Genomic DNA, 14,648 nt, shown 5'->3' with positions numbered 1-14,648 from the left:
TAATGAACAAGTTGAAAATGTGACAAAAAACAAAACACAGATTTCAAAACAACAGCATGTCACTAAAAATATATAAAATGGGAAAACAGCATGTGTTTTGTATTCTTTATTCATTTACCTTTCAGAAAATATATACTTTTATGGGTCTTTCTCCAATAACAAAGAGCACAGAATTTTTTGAAAATTTATACCCGTTTTTTGTGAAAAAACCCTGGCAAATAGATTTCACTTAAATCTTATTTTCCTGGCAGCGAAAGGGTTAATGAAAAGAATTTCGACCACCAAGCAATGCTCAGGCATAGGGTTCAGTGAGTTCAGTCCTTTTGTTGAAAATGTGACTTATTTATTTATGAATTATGATGGAGATGATGATGATGATATTATTTATTTATTCATTATGATGGTGATGATGATGATATTATTTATTTATTCATGATGATGATGATGAATTATGTATTTATTCATTCAATATGATGATGATGATGATGATGAACTTATTTATTTGTGCATGATGATCATGATGATAATGACGATTTTGCCTTTTCTACTCCCACAGGAAACTTGAGCACTGTTGACATGTACACTTGCCTGGCATTCAGTTTTATTTATTTATTCATGATGATGATGATGATTTTGCCATGTCTGCTTCCACAGGGAACTTCAGCACTGTTGACATGTGCACCTGCCCGGCGTTCAACTTCACAGGGGGGCGATGTCAGCCAGGCACATACTGTCCTGAAGGGTCCTCGGCACCAGTCAGCTGTGACGCCGGGTACTACTGCGATGCTTACGAGCTCTCTCAACCAGCGGGTGGGTACAGGTGTTTATGTTGTTGTTATTGTTGTTATTGTTGCTGCTGCTGTTGTTGTTGTTAGTGGGGCCTCCAACCTCCTACACATGCCTACCTGAAAATATATTCATGTTATATGTGTACGTGTTTACACAGACACATTTACACATACAGACACACATTCACACAAACACCTGCTTGCGCACGTGCATGTGCACGCGCGCACACACACACACACACACACACACACACACACACACACCTCCTTCCCACTACACACACACACAAATGTGTACACACACACACACACACACACATACACACACACACATACACACATACATACATACACTCCCCCCAAACATACTCACCCCACAAACACACCCTTGTAACCCCACCCCCACCACCTCCCCACTCCACACACCCCCACACACACGCCTACACACACATACACACACTTCCACCCCACCCTCCACATACACACCACACCTCCACACACAGCCTCACACACATCCTACCCCACCTACACACACACACAGTCTACACCTCCTCTCCAGCTCACTCCCCTAATCCCCAGCCCTTTTCTCACAAAGAAAGGTTCTGGACAGAAAACATAATTTTTCATTGTCTCCCTGTTTGTGTGCTTGTCCTTGCACTCCTTCACCCCCCCACCCCACTTTCTACATAAATTGCAGTGTGTGTGTGTGTGTGTGTATGCGTGTGTGTGTGTTTTTGTTTGTTGTGCAGGTGTTTGATTGCTTCTTTTCATTGTTTTTCTTTGTGTTTTTGTGTGGGGATGGCGCTGTTGTGAATGCACACCCTCCCTTAGTGTAGACATTTTTATGCGGCCTATACAAATCAAGTTCATTCATTTTCATCTTTCGCAGGTCAGTGCGATGAAGGCTATTTCTGCCCCACGGGTCAGAGCGAAGCAAACCCGTCCGCGTCTCTGTGCTGGGCCGGCTACTACTGCCCTCGGGGGTCTGCCACTCCCACCCCCTGCCCCATTGGAACCTTCTCCAACGCCTCAGGCAACACCAACGAGACTGACTGTCAGTCCTGTACCCCAGGTATGACTTTGAACACTTTGTACTAATGCTCTGTTGGTATTAGAGATTGACATAAATTTACAGGGGTGATATTGAGAACACCCTGCCTACAGGTAAAATCTACATGTTTTCCGTTTCATCAGTTCATGTTCACACTGCATGTTGCTTGTATTGGGAGGTGTGTGTTCACACACCTTTTCATGAGGGGTCATTGCCTGTGATGAATAAATCATTCGTATCCATATCTTGTTAAGGGTTAGTGAATGTGTCACCATGTCTGTTTCAGGATCGTACTGTGATGGAACAGGCCTGGTTCAAGTGAGCGGTCCCTGTGGGGTGGGACACTACTGCCCTGGGGGTCAAACCACCGCTTCCCCAGCTTCCTACGTTTGTCCCGAGGGCTACTACTGTCCATCAGGATCTCACCTGCCCATCATGTGTCCCAGAGGTACTTCGTAATACATGGTCATTTACAGTACATTGACAGATGTGACAGATACATGTGACAAATAAAGGGTTGTTCCTGGCAAAATTCTGTAGAAAAATCCACTTCGATAGGGAAAAAAAACAGCAAAAAAACTGCACACAGGAAAAAATACCAAAAAAAGAAAGGAAAAGAAAAAGGGTGGCACTCTCAGTGTAGTGACATACTCTCCCTGGGGAAAGCAGCCCGAATTTCACACAGAGAAATGTGTTGTGACAAAAAATACAAATACAAATGTATACTGTGATATGGTGGCAGTGGTGACGCATCCACCAAGGATGAGAGAGAACCTGACCACATAGGATCGAATCCCACACTCACCAGCACTTCGCACATGTAAAGGAACCCATGGCAACAAAAGGGTTGTCCCTGGCAAAATTATCTTCAAACATTCATTTTGACAGGAAGACAAGCACACTTGCAGGCAGAAAAAAAGGAAAGAGAAAAGGGTCGTGCTGCACTGTAGTGAAGCACTCTCCACAGGGACAGCAGCCCGAATTTCACACAGAGAAATCTGTTGTGATGAAAAGTAATCCAATCCAATCCATTCCGATCCAGTGAAATACAATACAGTACAGTACAATACAATACAATACAATACAATACAATACTATACGATACAATATGGTACGATACGATACGATACAATACTGCACAGTACAGTATAACAGTACAGTACAATACAATACAGTACTATACGGTACTGCACAGTACAGTACAACAGTACAGTACAACAGTACAGTACAATATAATACAATACTATACAATGTGATACAATACTGCACAGTACAGTACAACAGTACAACACAGTACAATACAACTCAGTACAATACAATAAAATTACCAATTTGTGGACAAAATTGTTTCACCAATGCTTCCTACAGCAACAGTATCACCAGCATTTCAACTTCCCCACTATGAACAAATAGAAAATAAAGCGAGACCAGCTCCTTCTTGGCCAGTTATTATCAGTACCATCTCCCTTCTCCATAGGAGATAGGATAGTATGTTTCATATGATATATATCAGTTAAAAACAACAACAAAACATCAGCATATTGTATCTTCTTAATCATCTTTGTGCCCTGTGGTACACAACACCACCACAACAGATTTCCGCTGGGAATGCTCAGATTGTGAACTTATTTGCATTCAATGATTTTAAAGATTCATTTGAATTGATAATGTGTTTGGTTTTCAGTTAACATATGCTGAGATAGGATCTTTTAAAGACTAATACACCATATTTTGCCTGGGTTATTTTTTATTGGAGGGAAAGGGCGAAGAAAAGCTGGTGTAGAAGGTGCACCATCATACAGATGGATGATTTTATTTATTTATCTATTTTATTGATCTTTTTGCTGCTCCAGCTTCTGCATCATTTGAGTGTTATTACTCCCACGCCATTCGTTTCGAGTCCCCCCATACACAGTCACACCATACACAGTCACACCATACATAGTCACACCCAGGTTTGTTTGTTTTTGTTGTTGTTTTTTTTGCTGCCCCATCATCTGCACTGTTTCAGTGGCATTACTCCCACGCCGCTCATTTAGATTCCTCCATACACGGCCACACCCGGGTTCGTCCATCGCAGTTCCAGCATCAGCAGTCCACAGGGAACCATCGATGTTAGGTCGCCTGGAGGCCACACACCAGAGGAGACCCTGCACTGCTGCTGAGTCACTTTGGTGGTGTTCAGTGGTGCCTGTTCTGTTTTAACGTACTTAGGACACGACCTACTAAGCCCCCTACTAACGACAATAATGGCTTAGTCGCGGAGCCAGACTGAGTGAGCGTCTCTCCCAGAGTGGAGACTGCCACCACGTCCCTCAAACAACAGCCCCCCATGAATCTGCCGACACTGACGACATTGACAGGACTCACCCCAAGCACGGAAGTCAGTCACACCCAGGTTTGTCTCACAGTCTCGGTACTGGCAGTCCACAGGGCGCTATCAATGTAAGGTCACCAGGACGCCACACACAAGAGGTGGATGGATGGTCCACAGTGGACGTAAGCAATGTTTGTACTTCATTGTTTGAAGTACATATTTGACCTTTTCATTTTTCTTTTTTCACTGCAGTTTCAGGACTTGCAAGCGGAAGGGGACATAAGCAATGTATTTACTTCATTGTCCAAAGAACAAGTTTAACCTTTTTCTTTTTCAGGGGAGTAAGGGAAAGAGGACATAACTAATGTATTTACTTCATTGTCCGAAGAATAAGTTTGACCTTTTTCTTTTTCTTTTCTCAGGAGAGTTCCAGGACTTGCAAGGGGAAGGCAGCTGCCAGCAGTGTCCGTCCAGAAAGTACTGTGACCCCTACGAGCAAGGCAACGCCACTGGAATCATCACGCCTCTTGACTGCCCCTCTGGGTACTACTGCCCCTCAGGCACAGGAGACAAGTACACCAACCCCTGTTCACCTGGCACTTACGGCGTTGGCGCCTTGGAGGCACAGTGTAAGAATATGTTTTGATATGGAAGGGGTGGGGGTGGGGGGGAAGAAACAAATTGTGTTTAATGTTCCGTCAGACATGCTGGTGTATATATTCCTATTTTATCCTCTTTTGGACTCAAAGTTATTCTTCATTTGTCCTTCCTTTTGGACTTTGAGTCATTCTTATTTTATCCTTTTTTGGACTCTGAGTCATTCTTATTTTGTCCTTTTTTGGACTCATTCTTATTTTGTCCTTACTTGTTACACTTACTTGTGGGTATTTTTGTCCTTTTTAGCGGAGTGCAATAACTGCAACTTTGGCATGTACTGTATGACCCCTGGCCTCAACCAATCAGAAGGCCCGTGTGCTGCGGGATACTTCTGTCTGAGTGGTGCCAGTTCTCCCACGCCCACTGATGGAACCACAGGAAACGTCTGCCCTCAGGGGCGGTACTGTCCTGAAGGAACTGGAAACTATGGTAGGTTTGTGTGTGTGTGTGGGGGTGGGGAAAGGGCGGGCGTGGGGGGGGGGGTATGTTGGTGCGAGTGTGTGTGTATCTCTGTGTGTGTTAGTGTCAGTGTATGTGTGCTTATGTGTGTGTGTGTGCATGTGTGTATGCTTTCTTTCATGCATTTACATGTATACATTACTAAGTCTTTCTCTGTCTTCGTTTACTAAAGCAGTACAAAGGAGATGAATAAGAATGAACAAAGTCATACTTGTGACGACAACAGAAGCTGTTGCAGAATTGGACAAAGCATTCTTCAGTTGTCTTTGTCAGTTCTTCAGGAAGGTTATGTCTGCAGTGACAGTTCCTCCCACACTGTGCACAGATGAAGTCTGATGCTGGTCTGTGTGTCTGGCTGGCTTTGAGACTTTCTCCTCAGTCTCTTTGCTTTACAATACTGGGCGAGCGTCTTTTCGAACTTAACTTTTTTTTTTTTTCATATTTCCACAAACCACAATGTGATGATCCTGAACTTGAAACTTTGTCACTCCTGAATTAGCCTGTCAAGCCACACCTGATGTTGTGTCAGTCACCACCCGGAGACTCTCAAGACTGATGGATGCCTATCATTATTATTATCATTATCATTATTGATAATTATATAGCACCTATCTTTGGTCAGAGACCGTACTCTAAATGATTTACAAACGCGTCATTTGCATTCCAGGCTGCCTATCTTGGTAGAGCCGACAGACAGCTCCCTTCAGTCACTCATCATCGGTTCCTGTGCCATTCAGTCAGGCTTCAGTCATGAGTATGCACACACACATGTGTATAAGAGTGAGATGGCTCTCTTGTTGCTGTGGGTTCTTTTACATACACTAAGTGCATGCAGCACAGGGGACCTCAGTTTATCGTCTTATCCAAACGACCAGCACCCAGACCACCACTCAAGGTCTCAGGGAGGGGAAGAAAATTCTGGCAAGTGCAGGATTCGATCCTGCACACTTAGATTCTCTTGCTTCCTAGATGGATGCGTTACCACCCAGGCCAACACTCTGCTATACATCCATTAATCGACTGTAAATGCTCATGTGTTGCAAAGTACCTTTAGGATACATAGCGGGGGTGGGGGGTGGGGGGGGGGGGACAGTGAGTTCCGGATGTTTACATTCTCTCCCTTCCCTGTCGGATATTTTACCACTTGGGCACCACTCCACACTGTAGTGATTGAGATTCACAAGCCAGACACGTTACCACTCGGGCACCACTCCACTCCGTAGTGATTGAGATTCACAAGCCAGGCACGTTACCAATCGGGCACTTCTCCAATCTGTAGTGATGATGATTCACAAGCCAGACATGTTATCACTCAGGCACCACTCCACTCTGTAGTGATCATGATTCACAAGCCAGACACGTTACCACTCAGGCACCACTCCACTCCGTAGTGATTGAGATTCACAAGCCAGACACGTTACCACTCGGGCACCACTCCACTCCGTAGTGATTGAGATTCACAAGCCAGGCACGTTACCACTCGGGCACCACTCCACTCCGTAGTGATTGAGATTCACAAGTCAGACATGTTACCAGTCAGGCACCACTCCACACTGTAGTGATCAAGATTCACAAGCCAGACATGTTACCAATCGGGCACTTCTCCACTCTGTAGTGATCAAGGTTCACAAGCCAGACCCTATTCTGTCACAGGCGAGCTCTGTCCCAAGGGCACCTACAACAACCTGACGGGACTGAGGGCGGCGAACGAGTGCGCCCCTTGCGACCCAGGGTACTACTGCCCCAACGACGGCATCGTCGTCCCAGACAAGCTGTGCACTGCAGGTCACTTCTGCCAGCTGGGCTCCAACGAGCCAGCCCCTGTGGGTCAGAGTTATGGGTACCTGTGCCCCGTGGGGCATTACTGTCCGGAGGGCACGCCTGCACCTGTGCCCTGCTCTGCTGGCTACTACCAGCCCAATACAGGTAGGCTGGGTCGTGTTGATTGGGTTGGGACGGATAGGCTGGCTTGGGTTGGGTAGTTTTGGTTGGGTAGTTTGAGTCAGGTAGGTTGGGTTGGGAAAGTTGTGTCAGATAGGGTCAGGCTAGGTCTGGTTTTGATGTGTCGGATTGGTTGGGTTGCGAAGGTAGGTTGAGTCCAGAATTATTGAAATTTTTTTTTCTTCTTTGTCAGTTGAATTATAAATGTTGATGAAATTTTGATTTGTAATATTATGTTTTTGTAATCAAAAAGTGAATGTTTATGTATTTCTTTGGCATTGTGTATTTCTTTATTGATATGTTTGCTTTGGAACATGCCCCCCCCCCCCCCCCCCCCCCGCCACACACACACACACAGACATTTATGAAGGTGAAAAAAAAAACAAGTCCTAACCCCTACGCTAACCATCATTTCCAAGAATTCTGGTGTCCGACCCTTGTCTCACAGTTCTGGTCATTTGTTGTCGCCTCCATCACGTTACGTCCTTATTTCCAAGATGGTTCAAACCTTGCGGGATGTTGTCCGTTTTCCAGGAGAACAAGACCCAGGGGCCTGCCTGGGTTGTGACGCAGGCTACTACTGCCTCGGGGATGGGCTGAACGCCACGACGGCTCAGTGTGACGCAGGTTACTACTGCACCAGTACCGCCAGTGTGCCCAACCCGACAGGTGTGTGTGGCAGGGGTTTTTTTTGGGTTTTTTTTTTTCTGTCTGTACAACATGCTTTGCAAAAACGCGAGCGGAGAAAGGAGGCATCATCTCAAGTTCACCCCTCCAGCGACCAGCCAACCTTCACGTGCGCCACCTGTTCCCGACAATGCAAGTCCAGGATTGGCCTGTACAGCCACCAGAAGGCTTGCCTCACCCGGACTAGACCTTCTTCCCAGTGATCTTCGGATACGAAGAAACTGCCATCAGGACAACATGCTTTGCATACATAACGCATGCGCATATACTTACATACAGACTTTGATACACAGAGATGGTTACTGACACAGACACTGACAGTGACACTAACACATACACACACACACACACACACACACACACACACACACACACACACAGAGAAGTGGTATGTCTTTGTTGTTGTTATTGTTGTTGTTGTTATTATTATTACCATCATTATTATTATTATCATTGTTATCATGTTGTTGTTGTTAATGTTCTCATCCATCACCATCATGAGTAGTAGCAGGAGTAGCAGCAGCGTATTGAAAATATAATTCTTATTATACCTTTCTGGTTACCCAGACACATATATGTCATACACAAGTAATCACTTTTTGTCAACCATCACAGTCTGGAAGACTGGCAGTTGGCAGTAAAGTTGCGAACATCAGTTCTTCATTGTTACCAACATATTCTAACAAATGAGCATCATTGAATATCAGTACTTCATTGTTACCAACATATTCTAACAAATGAGCATCATTTTGTATGATGATATTAAGCATGATGATGCACTGTAGTATTCTAAGAAATGAATTCTCAGTCAGTACATTAAAACCATGATGATGATACGAAGCATCATGATGCTTCATAGTATTCTCACAAACCAGCTTTCAGTCAGTACATTAAGATCATGATGTTAATATTAAGCATATGAAGGTGGTAGAATAGCTAAGTTGCTCACCTGTCTTCTTCTTCTTCTGCATTCACTCGTATGTGCATGAGTGGGCTTTTACGTGTATGACCGTTTTTACCCCGCCATGTAGGCAGCCATACTCCGTTTTCGGGGGTGTGCATGCTGGGTATGTTCTTGTTTCCATAACCCACTGAACGCTGACATGGATTACAGGATCTTTAACGTGCGTATTTGATGTTCTACTTGCATATACACACGAAGGGGGTTCAGGCACTAGCAGATCTGCACATATGTTGACCTGGGAGATCGTAAAAATCTCCACCCTTTACCCACCAGGCGCCGTCACAGTGATTCGAACCCGGGACCCTCAGATTGACAGTCCAACGCTTTAACCACTCGGCTATTGCGCCCGTCGCTCACCTGTCAATACAGAGAGCCAGTGAGTGTCTGGGTTCAAATCCCTCTCTTGCTCTTTCTCCCAAGTTTGACTGGAAAATCAGACTGAGGGTCTAGTCATTTGGATGAGACAATAAGCAGCGACAGCTCCTTGAGAAACTGAAAACAGGCACTGAAAACTGCCGACATAATTGTGCAGATACAGACATGCTCTGGTATTTTTGTGCTGCAGATGGAGTGACGGGAGACGTGTGCCCGGTGGGTCACTACTGCCCTGTGGGGTCACCCGCCCCTGTCGCCTGCCCCCCTGCCACCTACATGAACTCGACCGGAGCCTCCGTCTGTGACTCCTGTCCTGCTGGGTACTTCTGCAATTCAGGGGTCTGTGGCGGAGCCCTGCCCTCAAGGTTTCTACTGCCCGGCAGGTACTGCAGGCGTGTTCGAACCCTGCCCCGAGGGGACATTTGGAGCGATGGACCGCCTGACCAATGAGACAGAGTGCACGCAGTGTACAGGTGGATACTTCTGTGACCAGCAGAATCTGACTGCTCCGTCGGGGCTTTGCACCGCCGGGTACTACTGTGTGTCTGGTGAGTGCTTTGTCTGTCCGTAGTTTCTGTGCATGCGTGTGAAAGTCGGGTGTGAAAACACTTTAATTTCTTTCCTAAACGAAAATTAGCACTGTATGGTTATGTATTATTATCATTATTGTTGTTGTTGCTATCATTATTATAACTGTTATTATTATTGTTGTTACTATCATTATTATCATTATCACTACTACTCCTACTTCTCTCACTAGGTGTGAACACGCCAACACCAAACTCTGGGATCAGCTTCACGGGAACTGGTGACCTCTGTCCGTCTGGGTCGGAGTGCCCTGAGGGCTCCACCTACCCCATGGAATGCGCACCTGGAATGTACTCCCCATCCTCAGGTCTGCCTGCCTGCCTCACCTGCCCCGAAGGTGCGTGTTCGTTTGCATGCCCTGAATGCATGTGTGTGAAGAGTAGGTGTTGTGTGAGAACTTTTGATTTCTCTCTGCACGGGATTCAGCGCTATGTGAATATTTTGTCATTATTATTAGTATTGTTATTATTACTATCATCTATTGTTATTATTATTAATATTATTGTTGTTGTTGTTCTTCTTCTTCTTATTGTTATTGTTCTTGTTATTATTGTTATTATTATCATTATTCATCAGTGTTATGATGATGATGATGATGATGATGATGATAATTAGTAGTAGTAGTAGTAGTTGTGGTAGTAGCAACAGTAGCAGTAGTAGTTATAGTAATATGATGATGATGATCCACCATCATCATCATCATCATCATCTTCATCATTTTCAGTATTACTTCTTTTACAACTACAACTAGTCTAATAATAATAATAATAACAACAATGGTAATGATAATGATAGATAAAACAACAATAATTATACAAATAAATAACAGTAAGGATAGATTATAAGGATTGTAATGATAATGCTAAAGCCAGGTGTATTATTGTTATTAATATTATTGTTGTTGTTGTTCTTCTTCTTATTATTGTTAATAATATTGTAATTGTTATCATCATTACCATTGGCTGTATGGGTGTTTTCAGGATATTACTGCACCAATGGCACAGTCACCCCGGTCCTTTGCCCCCAGGGTCACTACTGTCCCTCCGGAACGACCTTTGACCAAGAGTTCCCTTGTCCACCTGGCACTTTCAACAACGGCACTGGTGAGTCTCCTGGTTTTCTTCTTTGTCGTCTTCTTTGTTTTCTTCTTCTTTCTTCTTTATCTTCCTCTTCTTCTTTATCTTCTTCTTCTTTCTATCAGTCAAGCCTTGCTCAGCAGAGGAACAGTTTTTACTGTCCAAAGGGTACACCTGTTTACTCATCCAAGTGGCAGCCAATATGTTGGACTGATTGCACACTTGGGTACCACTGTGCCAGAATTTACATGGATTTGTAGACATTTTGTTAGCGTATCAGTTTTCACTTTTGAATGTTATCATTAAATTTAAGGAAGGGGGTTGAACGGTGAGTTGGGGGAAATCAGGAAGGTGGACAGTGGAATCAAAGATGAATATTTGAAATGAATATTTAGCTACAATTAAAGAAAATTACTTAATGGACACCATAAACAAGAAGTTGTTCATTTTCATCAGAGAAACGACTGATAATGAATGCACATTGTTGTGAATGAAATGTTTAGACCAAATAATACTTTCTTTTCACACACGTCACAGGGCCCAGCCAATGTGTCAGACTGCACTAACTGCACACCGATGTAATACTATGTTAGAATTTACATGGATTTATACACATCGTTGTGAATCTAATAGTGTATGAAGGAACTGACACTTTCTGACATGTGTCCCAGGGGCAGCCAATGTGTCGGACTGCACTGACTGCACACCGATGTAATACTATGTTAGAATTTACATGGATTTATACACATCGTTGTGAATCTAATAGTGTATGAAGGAACTGACACTTTCTGACATGTGTCCCAGGGGCAGCCAATGTGTCGGACTGCACTGACTGCACACCGGGATACTACTGTGCCGGGTTTGGCAACGTAGAGCCCACTGGTCTGTGTGAGGCTAACTTCTTCTGTGCTGGGAAAGCCAGCACTGGTCGGCCTTACGACCCCGGCTATCTTCAGTCTGCCAATGGGACTGTCCAGTAAGTGTGTGTGTGTGTGTGCGTGTGCGTGTGCGTGTGTGTGCGCGTGTGTGTGTTTGCGTGTATGTGTGTGTGTGTGTGCGTTTCTTTTTATTCAGACAAAACGTAATCTGTACATTGGGGAAGTTACAACTTTGTATGGCTCTGATTATTGATCATTCCCCATCAAAAGATAATAACGGGCAGAACACTGAACATTCTCTGCTTTGATCTGTCCTCTGTGATCACAGAGACCTGTATGCCAACGACACCTGCACACCGATGTGGGACTGCGTGTGTCCAGACTTCCTGATGACCAGTGGTGGCCTCTGCCCCATCGGTCACTACTGTCCAGTCGGCTCCATCAAACCCACCGCCTGTGACCCGGGCACCTACTGCGCCACCCCTGGTCTCTCCACGCCCACTGGTAAGCTGACGAGTGGTTTGCAGTATTGTGTGTTTCTCTCTACGCACGCACCATTGTGGTCAGAAAAGAAAAGGAACTGCTGTATTATTGGGCTATGTTTCTGTATTTTATATTTAAAGTTTTGGCGGTAAGCCATCTTCTTGTGGGAGTTGTGTTAAAATTGTTATTATTGCAGGTACTCGGAGCAGCATTTGCACTGGATATTGCAGAAAATTGTTGTTGTTGTTATTATTGTTATTATCATTATTCATCAGTGTTATGATGATGATGATTATTATTATTAGTAGTAGTTGTAGTAATATGATCATCATCATCTTCATCTTCATCATTTTCAGTATACTTCTTTTACTACTACAACTAGTCTGATAATAACAACAACAATGATAATGGTAATGATAGATAAAACAACAATAATGATACAAATGAATAACAATTAGGAAAAATTATAAAGATTGTAATGATAATGCTAAAGCCAGGTGTGCTTTGGGTTGGATTCATTCCAGGCAACTGTTCGATGGGCTACTACTGCAACGACACCAGCAGCGTTCCTAACCAGTACGACTGCCCTGCCGGCCACTACTGCGAGGAGGGCACTGCCGTCCCTGTGCCCTGCCCACCGGGCACCTTCGCCACCAGCCCTAACAACGTCGCTGACACCGACTGTCAGAACTGCACTGCGGGGTACTACTGTCAGGGTGAGTGAAGCTGCTTAACTCTCTCCATACGAACGGTGAAAGAGACGACGTTAATAGCGTTTCATCCCAATTACCATCATCAAAATATTGCAAGCGGAGCACTCTTATACTGAAGAGGTGAATGTTGACAAAGAATACCACAATTCTGACGACGGAAGCTAAAGGTTGGGTCATTCAGACACCCACTGGACATCCGAGGGGTCTGTGTAGAGGAGAAGAGAGGACTGGCCGTACTGAGTGAGTTAAAACATACCTTTAATTACACATACTTAACCGTGACCCAACTAATGCAGACTCCGGCAGGGGTCTGACATTCCTGTCCTGTGCAAACTACTATCCGCCTATGCGGAGAAAACAAAACTACAGCCGATAACCTCCCGGAAGTAGGTAACCTCCCCTTTGTCCCACTGACTAGCGCCCTCTTTTTCCGGCAGCCATTATGACTCCTGTTCCTGTGCTCTCCATACGGCTAAGTTTTTTTTCGTATTTTCTGTCTCTCTGTCGATTCTCTGGTGTTCTTCTTTTTTGTTAAATTTTGTTTTGAACCAGGTCACATAATTATATGGTTCGATTGGGAGATCGGGCTAAAATTAAGGCGCGATCACAATCGATGGGTGAGTGAAGCTGCTTAAAACATACCTTAACAAAAAGCTGAAAACATTACTGAGTTGTTACTGATTGGAAAATAAATACACTTGCAGGCAGAAAAATAAAGGGGGGTCGGGGTGACATTGCACTGTAGCAACTTGCTCTCCCTGGAGAGAGCAACCGGAACATCACACAGAGCAATCTGTTGTGACAAAGAATGATACAATGCAATGCAATGCAATGCAATGTAATGCAATGCAATGCAATACAGTACAGTACAGTACAGTATAGTACAGTGCGATATATTACAATATAATGATTAACTTTGGTGGTTAGTGTTAAAGGCAGGTGTGTTTACTAGTGGTTGAATTCCATGTAACTGTCCTTTTGATTTTTTTTTTTTTCTCATCAGCAGTCATTATTATCAAATTGCATTTTTCAGTCATAGTAGGTATGTCTTTGTGAAACTTGTGGTAGCTTTCCCGAGGGAAGAGTATGTCACCATACTGCGTACTCTCAAGGCCAGACCAGCATGTTGGGTTTATGTGTAGGTCAGGTATCTAGCAGGTGGAGTGTATGGTATATGGATCACTCTGCATGTTTGGACATCTCTTTGAAATTGAAACTGTGAGTGGTATAAAAGAACAACGAGGCTAAGACAGTAAAGGATTAAACAACAATAATGAGAAGTAACTCTCTCCATTCACAAGGTACATAACTTCAGGTCAATGCTGTTTATGCTACCAATTCAGTTAGTACACAGGTAAATAAAAGGTAAAACAAACAAACCCAGACACTTCCTCAACCCAGACACTTCCTTAACCGATCATTTTGCAAAAGCACACAGCAGCAATGACAGAAGAAGTGCAAACACAAATTAGCATTTGTTCTAGACTGGCATAGCTTTTTAATCCTGAATATGCTACACAGAATATATGGACAAAACAGAACAGACACATGGTTGTCTCAATATATTTTTGGCTCAAAATGAAAGATCAAGGAGGCAAGGAGAGTAAAGGGTTAAGCTGCATTGCCTTGAAGTTGTGTCCTTTGTAAATGGAGAGAGATACTTCGCAGAGA

General features: G+C 44.0%; 1 protein-coding gene across 1 annotated transcript in view; it reads left to right on the top strand.

Annotated features, from left to right (window-relative positions):
- LOC143282179 (uncharacterized) overlaps positions 1-14,648 on the top strand; it is a 214,240-nt gene that overhangs the window by 126,764 nt on the left and 72,828 nt on the right. The window contains 14 exon segments of the mRNA XM_076587751.1: positions 655-810; positions 1,678-1,860; positions 2,126-2,287; positions 4,579-4,785; positions 5,060-5,242; positions 6,926-7,198; positions 7,748-7,882; positions 9,430-9,569; positions 9,571-9,787; positions 10,000-10,164; positions 10,808-10,930; positions 11,708-11,879; positions 12,110-12,285; positions 12,789-12,980. Coding sequence (XP_076443866.1) covers positions 655-810; positions 1,678-1,860; positions 2,126-2,287; positions 4,579-4,785; positions 5,060-5,242; positions 6,926-7,198; positions 7,748-7,882; positions 9,430-9,569; positions 9,571-9,787; positions 10,000-10,164; positions 10,808-10,930; positions 11,708-11,879; positions 12,110-12,285; positions 12,789-12,980 — 2,484 coding nt within the window.

This window comes from Babylonia areolata, chromosome 5 (genome assembly GCF_041734735.1).
Source record: "Babylonia areolata isolate BAREFJ2019XMU chromosome 5, ASM4173473v1, whole genome shotgun sequence".
Lineage (NCBI taxonomy): Eukaryota > Metazoa > Mollusca > Gastropoda > Neogastropoda > Buccinidae > Babylonia > Babylonia areolata.
This window is presented reverse-complemented; position numbering and strand designations above follow the sequence as displayed.